General features: G+C 50.7%; 1 protein-coding gene across 3 annotated transcripts in view; it reads right to left on the bottom strand.

Moving 5' to 3' along the window:
• The window catches only part of LHX9 (LIM homeobox 9), a 36,775-nt gene extending 20,550 nt beyond the window's left edge, over positions 1-16,225 (bottom strand). For 2 of the 3 annotated variants that reach the window (XM_063117384.1, XM_063117367.1), the window contains exons 1-3: positions 16,052-16,225; positions 12,237-12,439; positions 7,406-7,776 (exon numbers count right to left, since the gene is read on the bottom strand). In XM_063117384.1, the coding sequence (XP_062973454.1) occupies positions 7,406-7,776; positions 12,237-12,439; positions 16,052-16,225 (748 nt within the window). Of the gene's footprint in view, positions 1-3,805; positions 3,812-7,405; positions 7,777-12,236; positions 12,440-16,051 lie in introns of all 3 variants that reach the window. The other variant, XM_063117375.1, reaches the window with a different exon arrangement.
• Between the last annotated feature and the right edge of the window lie 10,219 nt (positions 16,226-26,444).

The raw sequence follows: 26,444 nt of genomic DNA, 5'->3' as shown, positions 1-26,444 counted from the left end.
TCTTAGCCAGCCACTGTAGGGTAGGTTTTACACAGGCATTACTGCTATGGGCAAAGCAAAAATCACTCTGAGTATCACATAGGTTTGCCAGATTCCCCCACCCAACCAGATGCCCCTTTATAACAAAAGATGGATTTGCAGCAATTTGCAGATGATAATATTTATCACCTTGAAAAGCACCCCTTGCTGATTCGTACAGATCCAGCTGCTGTGAAAGGCAGCAGGACAGTTGGCAAACCTGAAACTGCCCTTAGAACCTGAACCATTTCTCTGGGCGACATATAAAAGCTGCATTCTTTGGCCAGATAGATGCCTTATTCTCTCTGCCTTGGATCCTTAAGTCACACTTCTCCTTTTAATATGCTTTTCATAGAACCAGAGCAAGCACAGCTGCCACACTGGTGGGCCGTAGCTCCTGATTTGCACAGGAACTTTACGTACATCTTTAAACTGGATCTCAAGCAAGCCAGCTAAGAGCGCTTCGTCCATTATTATTGTTCTTTTAAATGCACCTGGGGAAGTTGCTTTGTGGCAGCAGTGTGACTAGGCAGGGCACACCTGGCAAAAAGCCTTCCTTCTAGGCAATCCTCGAAAAAGCGCAGGGGCCTCTCAGGGTCTTAACACAGCAATCCCAGATCTTGCAAAGGAACTCGGATCCAGCTTATTTTGGTCTGTGATCCAGATACAAGGGAGCTTGGCAAATGGGAGAAAGTTGTCCCGTTCAAGTATGTCATCTTGACTTCATTCTCTCTCACATTTCAGGCCAATGGAGCAGCAGCAGCAGAGACAGCATCTCTCCTCCCCACTCTCTTCAGGAGAAGGGCTTCTCCCATCAGAAGCCACCAGAGGGCACTGCTCCATTTGTTTGACAACTCCAACAAGCTGGTGGGAGTTAGAATTTTGGAGGAGACAGCATTTTATTTTATTTTTTATTGGTGGAAAATATTATGGCTCCTGTTTTAGCTACAACACCCAAAAGAAGGATGGGTGGGGAGAATGGAGGTCAAGCTCCACATAAATTTTGTTTAGTGAGGACTTTGAACAAAAAAACACACACACACACCCCGCCAACTCCCCCCCCCTTTGTGTCTTGGTGGCTTTCCTTTCTGTTCTGTTGGTTTGCACTGGGTTGTCTACTCTTATCGTAAGTGCACAAAACATTTCCCTTGTAATAAGAGGATGCAGGCCATTTTGCTAAATGAAAGCACTTTGTGCCCTAGATTTGAATAGATGCCTTTACGTTTCTGAACCTCTGCAGCCCAATTCTGCACACATTTTACTCGGAAGGAAACCCAAGTTCAATGGGGGCTTATCAACATTGGATTGTAGGCTTTAAAGGCACTGAATCAGTGGTGAAATATCTTAATAACCATCACAGTGCAAAATTGCTGGGAGGGGGGCAGGACTAGGAAAAAGCAAGGTTTGAAAACAAAGCTGATCAAATATCAATTGGGCCACAGGAAGTAACAATGTCCTCTGCCCTAACCATCAAACAGCACATTTACAAGCGATTTGAAACCTGAACACTGAGCTGGGAGTAAGTGCAACTGATCTGAGTTGCAGTTCCAACATGCTCAGAAGATCAAGCTCTGTGGCCTGAGTGGCAAATCATACATCCATTTGCATAGAAATAAGTCCCATTGAATCCAGTGTTTATTTCTGAGTCAATATGCAACAGGGTTAGCCTGCAAGGATGCCTGTTGGCTTACAGTTTGCCACTTGTCAACATTACTGATGCAGGGGAGGTGGAGTGGAGCAGAAAATCCAACACACATCCCATCCAGTGTAGTGATTTCACTTGAAAACTGCAGATGCAACAAATGCAAAAATGTGCATTAGCCATGTGCACTGAAAATGATCCAAAGTAACAAAATACATTGGCTTCGGAGTTCTCTTCTGCCTGACATATTAGCTTTGCTCATGCATGGGAGACCTTTGCCTTGGGAGGGAGCACTTTCATCAAGCATCACCCCCTACCCCAGGGCATTGCAAAATGATACTGCCACATGGAGAACTGGACTGCACATCCTCTTGAGTGTTGCAGTCATCTTCTCTGTCCAAGCAACGAGGCAACACAATGCACATTCACACAGAAGTCAGTCCCACTTTATTCAATGGGATTTACAGCTGGATAAGCATGCATAGGATTCCAAACAATCTAAGCAGGAATATCGTACAACTAGGAAGTAAGAATCGGACTGCACATGTGTTTGGAATGGATGAAAATGTAAGGTCACACAAGCAGAGAAGAGACAGTGGATTTCCCCCACACACATACACACACAGGACACTAACTGTATCTTGGAACCTCATTGCTGTGAGAATCTTGCTAATGGAGAACAGGATGCAGAAGACATCTGTTTCCAAGTACAAATAGCCCATGTAGGGTTGTTACCTTTGCATCACAAATTGGGGGAGCAGGATGTGAGTTGCTCCCAGGGGCATTGTGTGAGGACAAGCTAACACAGCCTTGCCAGCCTTGGAATACAAATCTGATCATCCCCATCCAGCATAGTCACTGGGTGTGTTGGGGATCATGGAGGTTATAGTCCAACACATTTGCAGGGTGCTGGGTCAGGAATGAGGGAGGAGTTAGGAGCAACCCTACACATGTTTAGACAAATATACTGGTGGTGGCATACTGGGAATTGGAGGTCATGTTTCTGCCTGAACATTCATGGGATGGAGCCTTTAACCAGTTTGTTTTGGCCTGAGATTCCCTGTTCTCTTGCAATTGCACTCTTACAGAACGCAGCAGCGCAACTATGGGAGCAGGATGAGAACCTCGATTCTCTGGGTGCCGCTCTGGCCATTCTGATCAGGAGCAGAGCAGAATCATCAGAGTAGTGGGCATATCATCCGATTTGCCGGTTCATTTGCCGGTTAGTTTTTGTGAACGGCCCAGGGAGCTTCGGCTGTTGGGCGGTATAAAAATGCAATAAATAATAAATAAATAATAAATTTCTGCAGGACTGGAAAGTAGGCCTATTTCTACACCCTCAAATAACAAGCACCCCGGATTTATTTTTGGTACAGTCCAGCCACTGTTAAGCATCTTTTAAGTCCTATTAATATCATGGGGGGGTGGGGCGGCAGAATGCGCACAAGTGCTGAATTCTCCTATTGAATGCCAGCGGATTTTCAGGCTGCAAACACTGTACTAACAGGAAGACCCATTGAACTGGTGGTGGTTACATCTGGGTAAGCATGCATAAGATTAAGGTTCAATTCTCTGAAAGGAACATTTAGGCAAATGCTTTTATTGCTTTTCTTCTTCATTAATTAATTATTTAGCCGTTTTCCTCATTAAATGTCACACAGCAATGCACCGATCTGCTCTACAATACATCAGCCAGGCTGCAAAGTCTCCTCACTTACCTGGGAGTAAGCCCCATTAAACTGAATGGGACTTACTTCTGAGTACACATGCATAAAATTACGCTGGCAATTATTGCAAAGGTCGAGGTGGCCTTAACTGGGGGAAACTGCACGGGTTAGGGTGTTTGTCTGCAAAGGCGTGGTTTTTTGGTCCATTTTTTCAATGAAGTTAGAAAGGATGTATACGAATTGCATTTCATACGCGCGCGCACAATTTCGTATCTTTAACCAATTTAACAGATCCATCTTGAAATTCCCCAATACACACACACGTGGAATAAATTGGAGCCGGGTTTTTTTTTTTAACTCGTTGGGGGAAAAGGTTAGAAACCCTTGAGGAAGCCCCAAGCCGCCTTGTTTTCACCTTTTCCGCCTCTCTGCGCTTTTTTCTCTCCCCCAAACTTTTCCAACAGAACACACACACCACCGAGCGCTTTTTTGTTTCTTTCTCCTAAAAAAAGGCTGGGGGCTTTTCGTAGCGCTCTTCTCACGGGATGAGCGCTTTGTTCCTATAACCCGAGCCGCTCCGGGGCGAAAAAAAATATTGTAACGAAATCGACGCCAACAAGGCGAGAATTAAGCGGCTAAGGCGTTAAAAGGGCGCATTAAATCAGAAAGAAGCAGCGGCAGAAGCAAGAAGGGTACTGCGGAGGACGAGAGGCCTGGAATCTGGGACACCGTGATCCTAAACCCATATTTCATGGCAGTAAGTCCCCACTGAAAGCCACTCTTTTCAAACAATAGAGCTAAGATTCGGGTGGTAATTCCGAATTTTCTTTACACATTTCTTTGGGAGGAAAAGGTACGATCCAACACAAGCGGGGCGCGTCGAAGGCCGCCGCCCCCTCCACTTTTACTTGGGAGTAAGCCCCCAGGGAACTCAATGGGGCTTGCTTCGGAGTAAACAGGAGTCCGCCCTTAAAGCTTCCATGGAGATTCCACCCAGGGAAACACGCAAAGCGCCTCCGCCGGATACCGAACGGGAACCTTAGAGGGCCTTCAGCTTGGGCTGGATTGGGCCCAAATCGGGCCCTAACTCAGCCGGGCGAACCGGATCGGGCGGCTGGGGCGGGGGGCAACGTAAGGCAACTTTCCTCGGAAGGAAGCCCTTCCCGAGGTCAGTGTGCCTAGCATGGCAGCTGGGGGGCAGGATCCACAGCACACATCATGCCCATAAAGTTCGGAAAGACCCCCTCCCCCGCTCCTGCCCAACCTGCTCGGCGAGGCGTCCTCTCGCTTCCCGGCTGCACCTCGCCTGGCCTCGAAGTGGCTCCGCTGCCGGAGATGCCGATGTCAGCTCCAATTAACAGCGAACAATTAAAGCTCGGCTTCCCTGCCTTCTCCCGCAGCAGCAGAGGGCAGGGAAAGGCCTGGCTGAGAGTCGCTCAAGGGCTGTCCGGGGGAGGCTTTGTGCCTTGAACCGGAGCAAGAATGGAATCCGGAGCGCAGGAGCCGTGGGGGACGCGCGCGCGCGCCCTTCCCAAACAGACTGCCCCTACGACGGCGAGGGGGGGCAGTTATTCCAGAGGAATTAATCCGGGTTAAAACAAGGGACTCTTCTTTTGATCCCCTGCGGGTGGGGTCCGGTCCAGTAAGATCAGTCCCACGACACCCGGGCCTCCCGTTTCCCTTCCTCCCCGTCGTGGCGCGAGTGTAAAATTCCTCCACCTAGCCCAGAGAAGCAGGACCAAAACTACCCGAGCTGCGTTGGAAAGGGCGATTACGCGGAGGGCGCGCGGCTTCGCTCCCCTTTACAAACTGGATCGGTTTTGGCGCCCCCGGTCGGGGTCCGAGCGGCGATTGCTCCTTGGCCAAAGGAGCCTCTGTTCTCCGGGCCCCTCTGCTTTTGCGGAAGAGCCCGGAGAGAAAGAACGGCTCTCCTCGGCCCAGTCACCCGGGAGCAAGGCCCGTTCGGCTCCACCAGGCTGGCTTCAGGCGTCGCTGGGGGCCCGCGACGCTCCCGCGGAAAACGCGGCATTTCACAGGGGCTGGAGGGTGGTTGTGCTCGGTCGCCCGCGTATTGCCATTTCTGTATCTCATTTGGTGTTTGAGATATATGACAAGGATTTCCCTCTCTCCGTTAATATCTCATTACTGATCATTTTAATCATTTTAATAAACCGGCCGCCTAATTCCAAGTCATTAATAGCCTCTGTTGGTGGTGGAGAAATGATGCGGGAGAGAAGATAACGGCTCCGAGTTGGCGCCTGGTGTAGCCATAGCGGCCAACCGCGAAATCTTACACGTGTCTGCTCAGAAGTAGGTCCCATTTTGACCAGGAGGGAATCCTGTACACTGGGGCCCTTTCTACACCTAAGGGTTATCCCAGGAAACTGGAGGGATCGTCTTGACCCTGCCTGCTCCTGGGATCCCCTGTGTGTCATTTGGATGCACAGGAAATGATCCAGGGACAATCCCGGGGGTGGGAGGGAAGGCAGGTGTAGAAAGGGCCTGGGAGTAACCCTACACACGATCCTAATATATAATCCTATACACCTGGAAGTAATCCCCATTTAATCCAGTGGGACTTACTTCTAAGTAGACCGACCCAGGGTTGCCTGTAAGAGACTGATCGGAAAGTCCCCAGTTTCAATCCAACCTCTACCACAAACTTCTTTAAGGCTTTTTTAAAAAAAATCTGCTTTCAGTTTATCATAATCTGTAAAATGGAAATAATACTGCCCTACCTAACAAGGTTATTGTGAGGATCACAAGAATATAGTGTTTGTGGAATGCTTTGAACATTCAAAAGCCTCATAGAAACCTGAAAGCCATTGGATTTAGCTGGAAAGAACCACCTTTGGATTTAAATTATTTTTCCCCCTCTCAGGTCAAGTCGATTTAAAAGATAGGAAAAGGTGGGAATAGGCTGGAGGGAAAGAAGTTTGCAAAAAGTATTTTCTTTAGAAGTAAAATCAATCTGACCCTCCTGTCATCAATGATGAGTCTTTCTAGATGCCCTTTCTCTTGCCCTTTGCCCGTGTAAACGGGATCCTAAATCTAGAAGTGAAAACAAACGCCAGGGAAACCAAAAGAAGGCGAAATATTTGCCCCGAAATTAACCCCATGGCGTTCCATGAGATTTAATTTGCGCTCCTAAAGCCATTTACTAGGGTTTAGTAAGTCCCATGGATCTCAATAGGACTTACTTCTGAGAAAAGGTATTTAGGATTGTGCTTTTACTCCCCAGAGAAGCCTGCTTAGAGTTTCAATTTTGGGAGCCAGCTTTTCATGCGATATTAGGGCTATACTGCTTTATAGCGGTATTGAAGTGCACTGATAACTGTTGGGGCACAATCCACTTTCCACATACCACTTTCGTAGTGTTATTTCCTGCTTTTCATTCCACATTGGCAATGATTTGACACAAGGGGTAGACTCCATGCAACTCTGGCAGGATCTACACTACTGCTTTATAGTGGTATTGAAGTGCACTGACAACTGTTGGGGCCCATTGACACATCTACACCAAGCAGGATATAGCACTATGAAAGCGGTATACGGCATGTGTCATGAGCCCCAACAGTTGTCAGTGCACTTCAGTACCGCCATAGTGTATCTCCTGCCTCCATATATCGCTTTCATAGTGCTATATCCTGCTAGGTGTAGATCCGGCCTAAATTAAGGCTAGCTAGCAAGTTCCTTAACCTTTCCCAGCCTGGTGCTTTTCAGATATTCTGAACGCCCATGATCCCCAACCAGCACAGCCAATGGTCAAGAATGCTGGGAGTTGTAATCCAAAACAAGGATTGCTTTAAAGTGCCTCGAAAGGGAGAGGGTTGGGAGGGGGTGTTTAACAGGAGTCTCCCTCTGCGATTTACCCAGATGGTTGCAAGGAGGAGGAGAAAACCCGGGCCTGGCCTCATTCAAGAAAATCGCGACAGCTTTCCGTCCTACGCGCGTGGTTCAACGACAACGTGTGAAGGGGCCTTTTACGCGGGCAGGGGGCACGCCCATCTCGCGGTTGGCCCGTCCCCCGCGGCCCGCTTCCTCGGGAGCCCCGGAGGCCAGCTCGGGCGGCACCCACCTGAGTTGTAACTGACGAGATCGACGCCCAGGGCCGGGCTCTTCCTCTTCCGGGGCCGGCCCTTCTGCACGGTGCCGGTGCCGTTGAAGTAAGGCAGCGCCAGGCCGCCGCCCTTGGCCGCCAGCTCGGTGTAGCTGAGCTGCGGGGGCGGGTAGGAGGCGCCCTCGGCGCCCTGCAGGAGGCTCTCGAAGTGCGCCCGGCAGTAGACCACGTTGTCCTTCATGCCGAAGTGGTCGCCCGTCGTCAGCGTCTTGTTGCACGTGGTGCAGGTGAAGCAGCTCAGGTGGTAGACCGAGTCCCGGGCCCGCATCACCATCTCCGAGGCCGAGATGCCCAGGTGGCAGCGGGCACAGCGCTGCACGGAGAACCTTCTGGAGGGAAGAGCGCACCGAGTTAGCGGCGTCCGCCCACGGAGCCCCTTCCCACGAGCAGGCCCAGCCCCCGGGCAGGGGAAGAGCGCGCTGGGCCCGGGCTGTCTGGATCCTGCGAGCGAAGGCTGCCAGCGCACAGCAGGGGAAGGCGCCGCCTGCGGGGTGGGGGAACGTCTGGACGGGCTCAGGGACACGCTTCAAGGGTGCCGAGTTGTGGCGAGGGGACCAGAAGGGGCTGAATACAACCAGGGGAGGCTGGTGCCTCCGATTTCGGCTGTGAATCCGTTCTGGGTTTCAGTCAGAACCAGCCAGAGCTCTGAAATGCTATCCAAAGTGCTGAACCCTAGCCCCAAACTAGACTCAGCACCTTGGATAGATCCTTTAGAGTTCTGGCCGGTTCTAATGGGAACCCAAAATGGATTCACAGCCCCACCAAATTTGGAGCCACCATCCTCCAATGGGGCCCACGGTATCAACCGTGGCGGGAGGGGTCGTTGTTTTTAAATAGAAACTTTGACAGCACAATCCTATACAGAGCTACTCAGAAGTAAGTCTCAGGCCTTAGCTAGACCTAAGGTTTATCCCGGGGTCGTCCCTGCCTGCTCTCGGGATATCCTGTGTGTCATTTACATGAACAGGGACGATCCCGGGTTATTGGGGCTTGCTCTCAAGAAAGTGTGCAGAGGATTGCAGTCTAAAACAGCGACATTCTGTATGGAGAGCCTTTTGAGTTCACACGATCTGGCAAAACAAGGACACTTCGGGAATCCGGTTTCAGAGGGGAGCGGAGAGATTCATCCAGGTCATTTGAAGAAAGAAAGAAAGAAAGAAAGAAAGAAAGAAAGAGAAAGAGAGAGAGAGAAACTTGACCTTGGTAGTTAAAGCGAGAAAAAGCAGCGAACACGATCTAGCACCAAGAAAAGAAGGGTAACGAGCTAAACTCCAATAGATACTTACTTACCTGGCTGGGAGTAAGTTCCATTGCACTCAGTGGGGCTTACTTCTGAGTAAACATGCACGTAGGATTGCATTGCAAGGCTTCAGTGCTGCGCACCTTCGCCTGCAAATACAACCCAGTGAACCCAGCGGGACTCATAAAACATACATAAGATTGCCCGTTATGCCCCATTAATTTTCCACTGGGAAAAGTTAATGCTCCTTTTGAGATCATTGGACTTTTTAATCAGTGCTAACCTTTGGGTAGGTCGCGCCCCAAAGCATCCCAACAGTCTCTTAGGGTTGCAATCCTACCATCCGCAATTACCTGGGAGTAAACTCTATCGAAAACAAAGAAACTTACTTCTGAGTAGGCATGTATAGGATTGGACTGTTAAGGCACTCTGCATTAACAATCCAATCCATTTTTTCCACTTTTCCATACTTCCTATATTTCTACTTTTCTATACAGGTGCCATTTCCTCCTAACTACACCAATACTATCAAAATCACACACCCGCAACCGCCCCCCCCCTTCTTCTTCTTTTTTAAGAAGCAAAGGAATTTTATGCCCCTCGTCATTGGCTGTCTCCTGGTTGAAGAGATCATACTCGGTTAAATTCACGACTTTTAATCCATGTCATCTGGATCCTTTTGAAACGAATGAGCTTTTACTCTAGAAAGATGGGGGGAAGCACGCTTGGCTTTTAGGTGGTGGTGTGATTTCACGCCCCCATCTTAGAAGGGAAGGTGGGGAAAGGCTCTTTTAAGATGTATGAAAAAGGGATAGGTAAAATCTTTAAAACGTTAAATTTTGCTTCATTACTTGGCCGGCCAGAAGTCCATTTTCTTGTTTGTAAAGCCAGGCAGGGTTCGGAACCAGAAAAAGAGAAAACCTCAAGGAAGGGGATACTGATCTGATTTGACCCCACATGGTTGAGAGGAGGAAGAGGAGAGAGGTCCCCCTGGTTCAAACTTGCAAGGAACCCACGGCCTCAGATTCCCTTCTCTCCCCCCACCCAATAAATAAATAAATCAGGGACCTGAGAAATAGTGGCTATTTTAAGGTGACAGCAAATGCACTCTGCACGTGCTCAGATGTGCTCTTGGACTGACTCCGTTAAGTTCTTGCTTCTTCCAAAGGGCTCCTAGGTTGTGGGAAATATTCCCCAGCTAAGCCCCGAATCTAGATCATGGAAGAGCTTTGAGACAAATCTCGACCCGCACGGCAAGCAAAGCAAAGCCAGCACATTTTCACCAGAGGCCTAAGCCGTTGACCGGATCCGTTTCTCCGTTTCCCCCTTCTGCTGGGGGAGGAGGAGGAGGAGGAGGCTGAGGAGGCTGACTCTCCCATGGCAAGCGTTTGCCTGAGTTCTGAATCAATGCCTTTAGGCCGGAGGTGGGGGTGGGGGGCGAGGAAGACGGGGCCTTAAACACGGTTCTCCTGTCCCCTGCATTTAGGCTCCAATCCTCTCTACCCACTACTTGGGAGCGAGTCCCTTTGAACTCAATTACTTTAGAGTAGACAAGGTTTGCAAGGATGCTTGAACATGACATTCCACCGGCACTGCTCTTTCTCCCCACTAAGAATATTGTGGAACTGGAAAACTGGCGTGATTCTAAGCCCGCTATTTTGGTCGAGTCAAACACACCCTGATGGTTGATCTTTAACAACTGTTCGTTTCTTTTTAGGAGAGCCGAGTGGGCGAAGCCTTGAAAATAAGGCTAAATATTGCTTCATTTCAGGTTAACTTGGGTCTTTCTTTCTTTCCTTCTTTCCCTTTGTTTCTTTATCAGAATCTCAATCGCATTTGAAATAAATATTTTAAGGAGGAAGAGAAAGAAAGAGGGAACCATAAAGGAAGAAATAAAGAATACTCGTTCTGATTTCTGGGCGGTTGTTTCTTGATTTTAAAGGTTTAAGATTCTTGCAGAAACCCTCCACTTGATTACTTGGAAGGAAGAGCAAGCCTCATTGAACTCACTGGGACTTGCTTTTGAGTAAACAGGCATGATTTTAGACACATTTCACTTGGAAGTGAATTTAAATTATGGAAATCAATAGAAAATTGCCCCAAGGAAGTTTTGGGCGTGTGTGTGTGTGTGTGTGTGTGTGTGTGTGTGTGTGTGTGTGTGAGAGAGAGAGAGAGAGAGAGAGAGAGAGAGAGAGAGAGAGAGAGAGAGAGAGAGAGAGAGAGAGAGAGAGAGAATTAATTAATTGGCTCGGAGAGCTTGAGAGAGACGCTGGCAAAATCCGGATGTGTCTCTTTAACGGGGAAAACAAAACCAGGGCTTGTCTGATGGCAGTTTAGCGCTAACCAGAGAGAGGGGCCGGGCTGCCCCGCGGGAGGGCCTGATCTTGGGGAAGGGGAAGGGGAGAGCTGGCCTTATTGCTGGCCTTAAAGGGTTTCTCCAGTCCAGAAGGGGCACCAGCCCTTTCCAGGGGGACTTGGTGAATCAACAGCGCGTGCCTGTCTGCCTTGGCTTGGAAGGAAGAGCCCTGCTGAACACTTACTTCCGAGCAAGCCTGTCCGGCATCTCGCGGGGACTTAGGCAGCAAGGGGAGATCAGCGATGCCATCAGAACCACATGTCGCTATTTTGTAGGGGCGTTTAAGGACGCTGTGGTCCACGTCATAGCCGCACACTTCTCTTGGGGACAATGTTTCAAGGCCCATCCCCTCTCTACTTGCCCACGACGAAAGAACGGAAAGATCTGGATTTGCACCTCTGCAGCCCACCTCCAGGGCTTTGTTCATACGTGCACCACTCAAAGAGTAACCTGCACGTGCGAACGATCCCTGGCAGTCCAAACCCTGCAGACTGGACATGTCTAGAATCTCGGGTACTTTTCCATGGAGCCAGTTCGCACATTTGGCTGCAAGTCCTCAAACCTGATTCACACTGTGTAATTATCTGAAGGAGCCATTATCCCAGTTCCAAAACCTCGGGCAGGACTTTTATCTCACTCGGGTTGTTGTTTTTCCGTAATAGAGGCAATTCACACGTTCAGTCCAGAGGCAACACGTGTGGTTTACACATACATGTGGCATCGTTGATGCTCCACACTCCATAACCGGCACCTGAACTTGTGAACCAGCCTCTACTGATAAACACAGCATTTGAGATGCTGCGAAAGTTCTCGCTGGGGGTGGGGGATATCTGCCAAGAGGATCCCATTCACACGTGAAAATCCCCCTTCCATTTTCAGAAGTGAGACCCTCTATGTGTAAGAACCAGCACCAAGTGAGCCACAGTCCAGTGTAAAACCACAACCTCCACACACACGCCTTCGTGAACCAGCCCCAAAGCCATGATGCGAGGAGAACTGAAATGAAATACCATGAACGTGTGAATCCGCCCTGGCTCCTAAACTCGAGGTTCATTCCTCCAAGAATTTGGATATTGTGGAGCTAGCATTCCATTTGGGGGGTGTTTTACCCTAGCGCCATGGAGTCTTCCCGAAACGGGGTCCCTCCTCTCCTCTCCTCCCCTACCCCCACCCCCAGACCCGGAGTGCTGTACCTGTAGTAATCCTCCTTGCAGTAAATGCTACCGTCCTTGGCAAAGCAGGTGAGTTCTGACTCCAACGCCAGTTTACATTCACAGCACTTAAGGCACCGTAGGTGCCATTGCTTGTCCACAGCCAGCAGGTAATATCGGTCGGAGATCTTCCCTCCACAGCCTGCGCACAGGGCAGGCTTCTCCGGGCTCAGAGGGGGCATGTTCTGCAAAAACGCAAAATATCGTTTATTTATTTTTTTAAAAATCACACACATAGGGATCTCACAACAAAAAGGGAGGGAGAAAACCACATACTATACTGCCTGACTTCAAGCATTCCCAGCGACCAGAGGGGGGTCTCTTTGTCAAACATACAGGCAAAGGGCTAGCTCCAGACTGGATGCCCCAGTGCAATCCTCAATGTGTCTACTCAGGAGTAAGTAAGTTTCTTTGTTTTCACTGGGGCTCGACCAAGAAAACGTGTATAGGAATCACGGCCTAAGTTGCAGTTAGTTCCCAACTGGAGCTGAGTGAATTTATGACTTCGCCCCATAGTATTGAACTTCAGCTAACTCAGGGCTACCTGCAAACCATCCTGTACCAATTTATCGGGTAATATGCCTCCAGAAACATAATTGGACTTACTTCTGAGTAGACACCTATAGGACTGGACTGTTAGCTGCAATCCAGTCAATTGTATCTCAAGCTGATCCCCCCCCCCCAAAGGAACTTTTGGTAGGAGAATCTGAATGGGCCTCCCTCCTGGTTTCCTGTACCACCCCCCCGCCCCAAAGAACCCACTTAATATTCCATTTCAATGGCCTCAATCCAAATCAACTCGACCATCACTGAAAACGAACCGGGCTTGGGGATAATTTTATTTGGGTAAAATCCAAAGTAATGCCTACTCATAGTAGGCCCATTGAAACGAATGGGTCTACTCTAAGTCGATTTCACGTTGTATTTTCCCCTTTGTTTTCGAGCTCGGTTAGTGCAGGCTGTGACTTTAAAGGGCTTAAACTTCGGACTTTGTGCGGGGCTGCCTCTGGAGAGGCAGAGAAGCGGATCTTTTGACAAGCGGATTTCGGGACGGGTGGGAGCCATGAGCATCAGACGGCTTGCCCGAAGCTGGGCTTTCCATGCGGGTGGTGTCCCAGCCCCCAAAGAGGCGCGTTCACTCCCGCCTTTCCTCTCTTGGAATCCCCTTTCCCGAGTCGTGCGGCGAAGAAGCGCGGAGCTTCCCCCCAGACACAGGAGAGGCGAAGAAGGCGGAAAAGCCGACAGCTTCGTCTCCACCGAGGCCGGCCATTCATTCGGTCAATTCATTTGAAAGCGAGCCTCGCTGAAGTGAGCCCCGACTTCCGAGGAGACCTGCCCAGGATCGGGCAGCAAGGCTAAATCCTCCCTGGGATCCGCAGCCTGGAAAGTTGATCCCAGCCCGGGCGCCACGATTTGGGCCGAGCTGCAGAAAGTTTGGGAAGGGTGTGTGTTTGTGTGTGTGTCAGCCTGGTAAGAGGGCGGGAAACCCAACAGAGATGATAGGCTTTGTTGTCACCTGGGTCTTTGTTGACTTGAAACGTCGTTTTCTTCCTTAGGAAGATCCCTTTCGCCTGTAGGTTTTCCCATCCAGAATTCCATTTTTAAAAAGAAGGCGTCTCTCTCTCTCTCTCTCTGCGTGTGTTTTAGGTCTACAACGGCCTATTAAAATTTGAATGGGTTTTTTTTTGGGGGGTGGGGGTTGCTGTTTTGATTACGATTTTTTTTTTCTTACCCTCTTCGATTGCATTTTTTTTTTTAATTCAGGCAGGAGCGATGGGGAGACTTAGAACTTTTGGGAAACGGATGTAAACCTTCACAGAGTAATAAAATAAAATAAAATACAAAACAGGAAGCGTGCAAAAAAAAAAAAGTGGGAGGAACGTTTTCCTTCTCTCCTCGGGATCCCCCCTCCCCATCTCCAGAAAAACACAATCGGAGGCAGGCGAAGCGCTTGAAAGGCCGATAAAGCCCTTTCCTTAAGGAACTTGGTCCATGCTTGGGGCGGTGCGTGTGTGCGTGGGGAAAGGAGGCCAGTTCAAAGCGGTGGAGCGCGCTCTCGGGCAGGCTCATTGTGAGCGCCCAACGGAAGCCCCGAGATTTAGGAGCAAAGGAAAACTTCCTTATCCACACACAGCCCTTCCTCCCCCCCGCCCCCCCCACTCTCTTTCTCTCTGCTCAGTTCCCGGGGAATTAAATCATCTGAAAGGAAGCGACTAAGTCTGTAGTCCTGTATCTAGTTAATGCTAAATAATACGATTCTGGGAAACATTATTAACTATGAGAGAGAGAGAGAGAGAGAGAGAGAGAGAGAGAGAGAGAGAGAGAGAGAGAGAGAGTATTCCCCCCTCCCCCTACACTTTCTTCCGTTCTGTCGATTTCGCTCAGTCTCCATCAGTGCTATTTTTACAAGCTCAAATCTTTTAAGAGTGAGCTCTGGAAGCGAAGATAATACTTTTCTTCCGTTATTATTATTATTTTTAATGAATGGAGAAGAAATGAATTTCCAGCATCTGAATATTTAAAAAGAAATCCGTCTTTTCGAAACAACCGGGGATCTTCATCCTCGGTGTGCAGCATTCTTTTATTTTATTTCATTAACAGGAAAGAAGGCTTTTAAAGCCGCTTTTGTCTTTACAAATGCTTTTGGACTTCCTTGGAAGGCTGCCTAAGCAAGGGCCTTGTTAAGAATCCTGCTTGTCCGGGTTGGGATGCGGTTGGACCGGGGTGGAATAAACTACACCAGCGTGTAAAAGTAAGCCAATATACAAATTACCACCCCCACCCCTAAGCTTCCCACCAGGAGAACAGTTCCTAATGCCCTCCGCGTTAGTCAGGGATGCTGAATACTTTGCCATCCCGATTCTAATCAGATTTACTCGGAAATCAATTGCACCGGGTTGAGTGGGGCTTACTTCCTGGTAAGTTTGTTTTAAGATTGTGACTCTGCAGGAGACAGACTCCCATCGAGTACACAAGACCTACTTTCCAGGGAAGGAGTCAATCCATAACATAAGCAGGGAGTAAACAAGTTTGATCAGGGCCGAACTGCAAGGGAATAAATGGACCGACGGCTGCTTCGAATTAAAATAAATAAATAAATGGGGGCATGATCCATGTTGAAGTCCAATCGATTTTCATAGGAGACGCTGAAGCCTGAGCGGACAACGAGGGTGTGCGGGTGTGCAGCCGATGACTAAACTGGTTTACTCGGAAGTCAGTATCACTGAATCCAAGGTCTGTCTTCCCTAATAACTTCTTAACACAAACGTTATTTTGCGTTAAGAAATTGCATCCGGACCGCTATTTTAAAAAAACCCAACAACACCGCACATGAATAAAGGCTGCACCCTAAATTGGAAGTCAGATCTACTTAATCCATCGGGCTTTACTTCTGAGTTCTCAAGCTGGAACCATCTCTGTTTGGGGTTTTAAAAACAAAACAAAACAGCGCGATAGGAATATTCCCGAATTTGGAGTGGGGAAATGGGGTTTGAACCTGTTGTTGTTTTGTTTTGAAGGCGATTTACCCTAGAGCTGCGTGCAAGGAACGGTCTTGTGAGAGCAAGATCTTTTCAGCCTTGATCTGGGACGGTTTTGTTTGATATTTGGAGACGGTGCTGCGGTAGTCAATTACTGTTTTCCTCGCAGGGAGGGGGGGCTGTATGATCCCCCCTTCCTCGCTAACCCGTGTCCTCTCCATCTCCCTCTCCTTCTCCCTCTCCCTCTCCCCCCCCACCCCGGATCCCTCCTCCATCCCTCCCCAGCCAAAGTCCCAGCCCTTTCCCGCCGCTGCTCACCGCTTCCCGGCCGTTCATCTGCCCCGCTTTGGCCAGGCGCGACTCGCTCTTGGAGCGCCGCTCCATCTCCTCCATGATCCCCTGAATGTGGCCTCCGGAGATGCCGTGGAAAAGCATGGCTGGCGGACGGAAGGGACACGCGTTGCCTTCGGCTCGGCACCCCACTATTTCCATATACAGGCCCCAGAGTCCCGGCGTGGCTCAGAGCATCCGACTCGCCGGGCGACAGGGAGAGCCCGCGAGGAAGGAAGGCGCTGCCCGGCTCCGGGGGCGGCAGGCTGGTGCTTCTGGAGCGGGGCTCGGCTGGCGGCGGCGGTCGTGGGGGGCTCCCCCCCGCCTGGCGGCGCACCGACCCGTCTCCTTCCTGAAGAGGACGGGCTGAAAAAGGAAGACGGGGGCCAAAAGGGGGGTGGGGTGGGGGAAGGGGGGAAAGGAGGGGACCGGGCGGGGGAGACAACGCGAACCACCAAAGCGGGGATCTGCCCTGCAGCGTCCTGGGCTGGAGAGAGACAACAAGCAGAGGTTGAGCGGGGAAAGAGCCGCCGAACGGACCAGCAGAAACGATTAGGGCCAAAGAGGGGGAAATTCAATGCCGTCCCGTTTTTTAAAGCGCAAAGAAAATCAGGGGAGCGGCTGGGCTGGTTTTTGAGGGGGTGGGGAGAGGAGGGGGCCCGTTTTGTTTTGTTTATAAAAAATAAAAAATAAAACCGCGATCCCCGGTTGCTTGAAAAGTTCCCAGTTGCCTCTAGGTTGGATATGGGACTGCTGTTTGCCGAAGCTCTGTCCAATTTGTTAGAGACGAAAGCCAACCCATTTTGGATAATTCAGTAGGAGGAGTCCTCGCCTGTGAGCTGCCACCCCCCCCACCCCCCTCCCTCCTCTTCTTAGACAGACAACAAAGAGCTGTCAAACTCCTCCAGCCCACACAGTGATGGGCAAGCAGTGACAAATATTCCTGAAAAAGGGGGGGGGTTAGACCCCTTAACCCACCAGTGGTGAGGAAAGTGCGGAGGGGGGGCGGTGTTGCCAAAGCACCCTGGGTCTTTTAGGGGACTGGTGTGGGTGGACCTGGGCTGTCTTCCTGTGCTCCAAGCCGCCCATTCGCCAGCCCATTCCCCCCCCCACCGCCCCACAACCCCAAATCCCTGCCCGGCGTTCAGTCCTCAAGTTCAAACCGCATTTTAACAATGGGGAAAGAGGGGGGGGCAGAAATGAGATCGGTTTTCTTTGAATGAAACTCGGCTTGGAGGGACGCCCCTGATGGGACCAGGATAGATGGAAGGAAGAGAGAAAGAGAGAGAGAGAGAGATGATTCACCCTTGAGTTAAACACCTTAAATTCCCATTGAGATCAGCACGTGGCTAAGGCTGAAACCCTGTGCGAGTTGTGGGGAATGGCGGAGGACTCCGTGGGGCTTACTTTCGGGGGAAAGATGCGGAGCGTTAGGCTGCACCTCTTTCTAGTCCACGTGGTTATTCAAAGTGCTCAAGTTCAGCTGAATCGTGTCCTAAAAGTAGCAAACTAGTTCCACGCCTCGAAAGTGAGGCCCGTTCAGTCCCATGGCGTTGACGGAATGCCACAGAGAAGGCAGAGGAGCGTTGTGCCAAATCATGCAAGGCAGGCCATGGCACCACCAAAGCGGCACGTGGAATGTGGATCGTGCCCCAGCAGTGATCGGTGCACTTCCATACCGCTAGAAAGCAGGAATGTAGATCTAGCCCGAGTCGGATGAGTCGGGTTTTTTTTTGGGGGGGGGGCGTGTGGGGCAAGGAGTTTTCTTGAGGCAGGGCGCCAGGAGCACTTTCCCACTCCCGCTGTCCTCTCCTCTCCCCTCTGTATTTAAAAATGGGGGGGGGGGTTTGTTGTTGATCCAACTCCAGAGATCTTAAGATTGAACAAGGCAGGGAAAGATTCTTTACTGTTAGAATAAGAGAGGGAAACTAAACGAAGAAAGGAAGGGAAATATGTGTGTGTGTGTGTGTGTGTGTGTGAGAGAGAGAGAGAGAGAGAGAGAGAGAGAGAAAAAGCGAGGAGGGACGGCGGCAGGTTTACTGCGGATTTCCCCATTTCACGTGCTCTCCTTTGACTGAGACGATCCCTTCCATTGCATCAGCCCGGTTGGTGGGATTCGGGTAGCAAGCTTCAGAGCGGCACAGCGCTCATTCTCCCCGCAGTGCTCCCAGCAACTGGGAAGTGGGCTGCCCTGCCCTGCCCGTCCAACTCTGCGTGTTCCATTGCGATTTGGGCCCAACGCAGCAGTTTTCAACTGGATGGACTCTTCCTCTCTCCCCGCCCCGCTCCCTTTTATTTTATTTATTTATTTATTTATTTATTACATTTATATACCGCGCCACAGCCGAAGTGTTTCCCTGTTGACTTTTCACACTCGGAGAGGCTGTTTCTTGACTTGAAGTGAGGGATCCCGGCAGAGCCCCCCTCTTTCTCTCTCCCCCCCCATTTTCAGAAATCCCCATCCCGGAGTCCAGTGTGACTCGGGAAAACGCGCCACTGGCCACCAGGATCTTAATTACAGGGCACAGTTTCTCTTCCAAAGCAGGGCGGCCTGCCGCCTGGTTCTGCAAGCACGCTTTGCTGCTCATCCTTCTTCCCCTTCATTCCCGAATTAAAAAGCGATTGGGCGGGGGGTGGAAAAGGAGGCCTCTTGCATCAGAATGGGTCTGCATCGGGGCCAGAAAGCAATGCCGAAAACGCAATTTCCACAGAGAAGATCAAGCCAATGAAGTGAAATAAGCTTGGTGTGTGTGTGTGTGTGTGTGTGTGTGTGTGTGTGTGTGTGTGTGTGTGTGTGTTAAAGAGGAAGAAGTCCTCTCTTTCTGTTGGCACACTAGAGCCCCAAACAGCAGGGCTGTCTATTCACTGTAAGTAATGCAATTAGGAGAGAAATCTTGGGTTGAAAAAGGAATCTAAAACAGACGCAGGAACCGCAGGGGGAAAGACACCGACAGGATCCGAGCCCTTTCGTTGAGCCAGCCGACTTGACTGGAGCCTCTTCTGTCCTCCATCCCAGAGAGGACTGGGAACGATTGGAGGGAGGGGGGGTAAGGAAGATGTACAGGGGGGGTGTCTTTGAAGAGAGAGGGAACTAACGCGCAATCCTGCTCTTCTCGGATCCCATAGAAGAATGGGCAAAACCTGGCGCCCAGCAGCGCAGGAGTGGTGCACTTAGGTAACTAGGTAGGTGTGGTGCAAGCCTATGCAGGTCTACTCAGAAGTAAGTAATGGACCTTTCCTGCTGGTAAATGTGTATAGGATTACAGACTTAGTTTGCAATCCTATGCGCTCTTGCCTGGAGTCAGGGGGACTAACTCGGAGTAGTCAGGCCCAGGATGGTGCTCTTAATGAGGGAACCTCCCCTCTTCTTAGGCCCCCACACGCTTGAGATGGCAACGGGCATTCTTACACTTTCTTCCGAATGTGGCCTGCCCGTTCTGCTAGGCCCGGGGAGGGGGGCGGCCTGCTCCTTCTGCTGAGTGGGACCCTGCCCCCTGCCCCAAAGCCCTACCCTAATGGCACCACGATTCCTTGGGGGTGCCAGTCCCACTGTGTTCAGAGCCTGTCAAGCTGTCAGGAGCCCATCATGGTATGGCTATTGCATCTTGTAGGACACAAGATAACGTGGAATAAAAAGCAGAAAATAACACAATGCAGGCGGTATATGATGTGATCATTACGAATGTGGAATAAAAAGCCAGAAATGACACTGTGGAATGTGGAATGTGCCCCAAAAGTGATCAGTGCTCCTTCAATACTGCTATAAAGCACTAGTGTAGATCTGGCCCAGGTTTCACCCTGTCCCACATAAGTGTGTAACCTGACATTGCAATCCGGAGCAGGCCTGCTCAGAAGTCAGTCCTGCTGAGCTCGGTGGAGACGCTCTTCAGTCAGAGTACGTGGGATTGCCGCCTTACAGAGCAGCCCTGTACAGGCTTTCTCAGCAATAAGTCCCAGAGAGTTCAGTGGCCCAGGTCCCAGGTAAGGAGGTTTACTCACTTACACGGCAGTAAGTCGTGTTGAACTCAAAGAGGCTCAAAGGATTCACTGACAGTTTCTCGATCCAAGAAGCCAGAAGAAATAGGGGTGAGGGTGGGGGTGGGGGTGGGCGGAGGTGAGAAAAGGAAGGCAAATGTAGGATCTGCTCCTGTGAATTGGATTTGGTGGAGCGAGGGGCCAGAGGTGGCTTTATGGTTTGGATTTTGCCTTTAAGACCAATGAAGTTTAGTAGAGGGAAAAGCCACACCTTTGTTGTTTTAGATTCCTTTTCAAACTACTACTACTACTACTACTACTAATAATAATAATAATAATAATAATAATAATAATAATAATAGATATTTCAATAGATCAGCGTTGTAAGAAATTTCTTTCGCGGGGGGGAGGGGAGAAAACTTTTATGGTTCAGTTGATTTTATAATCCATTATCTATAAACCACCTTGGGCACTGTTGTTGTTGTTTTTAACAGAAAGTTGATATATACTTTAAAAAAAAAAACACTTCAGCGACAAATACATTACTGTGGCTTCATTTGTATGGACTATAATGGGAGAAGCCGGTGATCGGAAATCAAGAGGGCCCTTTCACGGAGGCCGTTAGACCAGATGCAAGAGAGCTTTCTTAGGATGAACAAACTTTTAAAAATAAACTAACAAGTATAATTGTTGAAGTAGTACGATGATGACAAAGAACAGCCAGAGGCCACTGGCTAACCACCGTTGGAAACAGGCTACTAGGCTAGGATGGGACTTGACCTGCCCCCAGCATGCCCAGTCTTAGATTTTTAACCGGAGTCAGTCCCCTGCCCCGATGGAACTCCATGCAGCCCAGTCTCTCTCGTGGCCGCCTGGCTGTGTAGTGGAAGACAGACCAAGAGAAGCAAATACATCCTCCATGCTATAGAGTGGGAGGGGGAGAAAAGACTCCTGGATACACGAAGATCCCGTGGGCAAGGCTGAGTGACTAGAAGGCCTCCTGAAATCAACCAGCCCATGTGAGCAGCAAGCCCTGGCCAGGGACGCCCTACCACGAGTATTGGAGTATTGAGGGGAGGGGACGAGAGAGGGGGGGCCCTTCCCCCCATATAAGCCAAGCTGACTGCAGCCCATCCCTCCTGAAGTGAAGAAGTGCGGTGGTGGCCCTGTTTCTCTAGGCTTGTTTTCTTCCTAGCAGTTAGGGAGAATGGTCCAAAAGTGACCTCTCTCCAGGGGGCTCCCCCCCAACCTCATTTCACAATTCTGCCCCTCAGTCTCAAAGCCGTGGCGGATCTGGCCCATCTAGTCCAGCATTCTGCTCACTCCGTGGCCCTCCAACTGGCCCAATGGGACCTGAGCACCCTGACTCCACTGGAGGCAACCTGTAGCCATCATGACTAGCAGCTTCTGAGGGCCTGATCCCGAGCGTCTTCCTTTGCTGGCAAAGGGCATTTGGCCCAAGGTGTAGATCTAGAAGCCATTTACCTGTCCCGCCAGACTTCAAATGTCTCTTGTTTTTCCTCCTGGGCAAGGGAATCAAAGTTGGAAATGCCCTCCCCCCCCCCCCCCCACACACAGAGCGCTTTTCACTCTTCACCTCTTTTCGGTCAGTTCAGCAGCAGAAGAAGAAAAAGGGGAAGATTATAGTTGCATAGCAATAAATAAATAAATATATAAATTGCTGGGCCGTTCCTGAAGCTGCAGTTCTTTGGTTTTGATTCAAAAGATGGTCCCTGGCAGCGAGGGGCTCCCAATCTAAGATCAAACCAGAGCGCTTAAAAGCCCTATTGATGCCATGGGGTGGGGAGGTTAGGTTAAAACCGCACGGTTAAAACATTTGGAACTTCAAGGCGCTGCACTTTGTCTGGATCGTGTGCTAAAATTCGACCCCCACCCTCCACCCCTCGTAATGGGGGAAAGTGAAAGGGAGGGAAATGATAATATAGCTAAACCCCCCCCCCCACACACACACTTTCATTCATAAAGAAACCAACAACAATTAAATTAGAGTCCTGAAATCGAAGAATTGCATCGTTAGGTGTTAATCCAGTCTCTTCCAATCTGTCGCCTTCCAGATGTTTGGGATGACAACTTCCATCATTCCCTGAATGGTATGGCTGGGGATGGTGGCAATTGCACTCCAAGACTTCTAGAGGGCGACAGGTTGGGGAAGGCCAGATTAAGCTTTATCTAGGGAGGAGGCAATGTCCTCAGGGGCCCGATCCTTCCGACGGCCTACCTCTCAGGGTCGTTGTGAGGATCAAATGAGGAAATCTCATCCGCACCGCTTCGGTGCAGGAAGGGCGGGACGGAAATGCGAACCATCAGCCCCGCAACAGCAATCCCTTGCTTTCTCTGATCCGTCAGCCCGGGCTTCCCCTCAGCAGGGGATCTTAACTCGATCCCACTCTGGACCCGTTGGGTGGGAAGCCATTCCCCCTGGGTTTCAGGGCGCCTGGGAGTCTTGCGCGCAGCGTGATCCTGTGCGCTTTTGCGCCTCCTGTGTCCCTACTCGGAAGTGGGCTTCCTCGCAGGTAAAGTGCGAGGCCTCCAGGCGGGTGCTGTTCGCCGGTCCCCTCCAGGCCTTCCCCAGAGAGAGCCGGCGGTTCAGACGTCTCCCGCAGACAGGCAGCGAGTTTCCCAGGGCCCCGTCCGAGGAAACCTCCTTCGGCCGCCTTGCCTGACCGCTCCTTGTCCTCCTGGGCAGGCACGGGAGCTGCCGCTTGCCTTGCAGGAGAGCTGGAGGGGGCGCTGGGCGAAGGACCCTCCGCCACAGAGGGAGAACCCGCAGAATACCAGATCCCAGGGGGCGAGATGCTGTTGGGAACGGGTGGGGTGAGACGATTCTCTAGGCCATGGACAGCGAAATCTAGCGGCTGATCTCGGAATTCTTGCTTGTGGACCCGTAGGGACCGGTCTTGGGCCGTGTCTGGTTTTGGAAAGAAGCCCCTCTCACTAAGGCCGGCCGGCAGAGGAAACGGGTTTGTGGATGCCGACAAAGATTGAGCTCCTCTGCGTGAAGCCCCTTCCCCTAAAGCGCTGAGCACAGGCTGCCTGCACGATGAGAATGATTCTGCCCAGTCCTGCGGGTTATTATCACTACTACTACTAGTAGTAAAAGTAGCAGCAGTAGTACAGCTACTACCACTTTACTATATAGTAGGGCATGTGCTGTATGCTATACTTCACCTATACTACTGTTGGGCTAGTCGCTTTCACGCGACGGTGCTGGGCGATCGCCCTAGGTCCAGATGGGGCCCTCTGCGGTTCAAGGTGAGGTGGCGGCGGCTGGGAGGGCTTGGGAGAGAGCTAATCCCAGGTAAACGCCTTCCCGGTGGCTGGTCTGGCGACCGAGCCCGGGGACAAATCCCTTGGCGGAGAGCCTGCAAGGAAGCCCAGCTTTGGCAGAAGCGAGGGGTTTGCTCGGGAGGGAGGTTTTATCCCAGCGATTCTCGAGAGAGGAGAAGAGAGGAGACGGTCCCCGTTCAGCCACGGGCGACGGTCTAAAGCCTATTACAGCGTGAAGGGGGCTCCCCGCCTTTGGCTCCAGGACAAAGTATCCACGTGCGGATTAATAGCTGACAAAAAATAATTAGACAGAGGAAGGGGGAGGAGGGGGGGGAGGAAGCGCGGCGGTCCGTGGGAGGAAAGCGGGCAGCAGAGAAAGCTAATCGCTTTGCTAGCCTCTCCCTTTCGGTCTCTTAATTGAAAGTGGCCCAGCTCGGGTTTAATAGCTCGGCGGGGACGCCGAAAGGGTGTCTGTCTGTCTGAGCGCATGAGACCCCTAAGGGTGAGCGAGCATTTATACACCTTCCTGCACGTAAACAGGGCCATGCCTTCCCGTATTTCTTTCCAGGAAATCATCATCATCATCATCAATAATAATAATAATGTCATCTTCTTCGTCTTTCCCCCACGCCCTTCGCTTCAAAAGATGCCAGCTTCCAGCTCTTCTTCTCTGCCCGAGGGAACAGGTTTGAACATTAGAGCCGCTGTTTGGGGCCTCCAGAGCGGGAGACGAAACGCAGCCACCTCCCTGGGCAAGCCCGAGCCCAACCATCTTGACTCGAAAGTGTGATGATGATGATGAATGATGAATGATGATGTTGATGATGATGGCGAAAACTGCCCAATTCAATGCTTGTTTAGAGGAAGGAGCTCCCAGAGTCTTCAGTGGCGCTTACTCTCAAGTCAGGGCGGGTAGGGTCGCGCTCTGAATGTCTGTGGGACCTTGGGAAGTACTGAGAGAGACAGAGGTGCACCTGGTCCAGCCAAAGGTAGCGCTCCCATGGATTCCACTCAACACGTGTTCAGACCTTTCCCTTTGAAATCGATGGGACTACAGAAGTTTGGCGGGTCGCGTTTAAAACCCAACCTACGCGTATATTTTAAGCCACAAAGAAAGGACCAAGGAGGAGCAGGATTGTTTTAGTAATAGCCTTTTGAGTCTCACCCCCACCTCTCTCTCTCTCTCTCTCTCTCTCTCTCTCTCTCTCTCTCTCTCTCTCTCTCTCTCTCACTCACTCACACACACACACACACACACACACACACACACACGATTTAAACACGGGAAACCCAGTAAAAACCACCCTCCTGAGATCTGTTTCTGCTTTTCGATCGGAATCCCACCCGCAACTTCCGCCTGCTTTCGAATGAGGGACGCTGGTCAATTTCATCTCCCGGCCGCCCGCCTGCGCGTCCCTCGGCTGTCTGCTGCCTCCGGCTGTCTTAAGGACCGGTATTTGGGGGTGGGAGGTGGGGGGCACTTCCCAGGCGAGACCTCTTTCATCCTGGGAGAACCACTACCAGCAGCAAGAAGAAACTCAAACAAACAAGCCGAAGATGGCAACGTGGGCAGACAAAGCCTGAGACTCAAACGTCTTCCTTTCCCTCCCCGTCCGCTCGAGGGTTTTGAGCAAAGCGGCGATCATGTGAAGATGAGTCGGCTCCCACCGTACACCGATGCGGGGGTTTGTTTAGGCGGCGCGATCCCGTTTCCATCACGCAGCCGGAAAAGAGAGAGACACCAGAAAGGGTGGGTGGGATGGGGTGGGTGTTGGGGGTGGGGTGGGGGGACACGCGCGCGCGCGCGCGCGGTCTAGCGCTACAGGGTATTCAAGAGGGGCGAAGCGCGCAACCCGCGTGCCGGCCAATGAGCCGGGCGAGACCTCTGCAATGGATTCACACGACCTCTCTGCCAGGCGAGCGAGAGGAGCGGCCAGAAGAAGTGAGCGACCCGAGATAGGATGGAGAAGGACAGCAGAGAAAAAGCCATCGAACCCAATCATGAAACTCCACCTTGCAAAGGACGGGCGGGGGTGTTGTTTAATTTCTGTGGTTGTTTTTGCAAACCCAGATGCAAAATCCGAAAAGAGCCTTTCCCTGGGAGAAGAACCCACCCACCCACCAGGTTCCTTCTATACTGCATAGCGACTCAGTCTTGTCCAGATTAAGGGTGGGGGGGTGGGAGAGAGAAGGGGAGGGAAAACCACTCACATATTCACGCTTCAAATGGGAATATACATGGGGAACTTATTATCATCATCATCATCATTATCATCATTGTCGTCATCAACCTGAGATTTAGCAAAAAGCCAGGCAGCGTCTTACCTTAAGAGAGAAGGAAGGGGATATTTAATTTGCGTCCCCTCCTAAAAAACAAAAACAAAAACTGGTTCCTCCTTATTGAGTAAAGATGGGGATGGGTTTAGGATGAGTAGTGATGGTGGTGATGTAACCAGGAGATGGAGATTGGTCCTTGTTGTTTCTAGCAAAGGATCCCTGTGTTAATTAAAATAAACAAACTCAGGGCTGGGGGGAGGGGCGGGGAGAGATTCTCCACTGCCCCTCCCGCGAGCGCTTTCTGCCTCTCTCACAATTTCTGCCACACCTCCATATTAGACTGACGCGAATTTCTAACCTCTGACCTCTTACCAATTCCTTGTTTTGTTTTTGTTTGGGTTTTTTGTTTTTGTTTTACTATCCCGTTTTAAAAAGATAATGATGGTGATGATGGTGATGATGATGGTGATGATGATGATGTCACCAGCAAATTAAAAACGAAAACAAAAAAATGGAAATAGACATGGGGAAAAAAACCCTGAGCGCCTACCTGCCGACGTTAGCAAAGCTGCGGGATCTTCCTGATTAACAACTCATCCATGATCAGGTGAGGCATTACGAGGGACCTTGTGGCAAAGGAAAGTGATGGAGCCAAGAGCGCGACCGGGAAAGAAGGATGAATGAAAGTGACAAGCGCTCCCCCCCCCAGCCCGCCCCCGCGGCCCTCCCTCCGTCCCTGCCAATGATCGACGGATCGAGAGAAGACGTTGCCTTCCGCGCGCAGCCTTCCTCCGGTTTGCCAGGACTGAGATCTAGCTATGGGATGTCTAAAGTCTTCCCA

This window comes from Elgaria multicarinata, chromosome 1 (assembly GCF_023053635.1).
Source record: "Elgaria multicarinata webbii isolate HBS135686 ecotype San Diego chromosome 1, rElgMul1.1.pri, whole genome shotgun sequence".
NCBI classification, from domain to species: Eukaryota; Metazoa; Chordata; class Lepidosauria; order Squamata; family Anguidae; genus Elgaria; species Elgaria multicarinata.
Note: the sequence above shows the minus strand (reverse complement) of the source record. Positions and strands in the feature narration are given on the sequence as shown.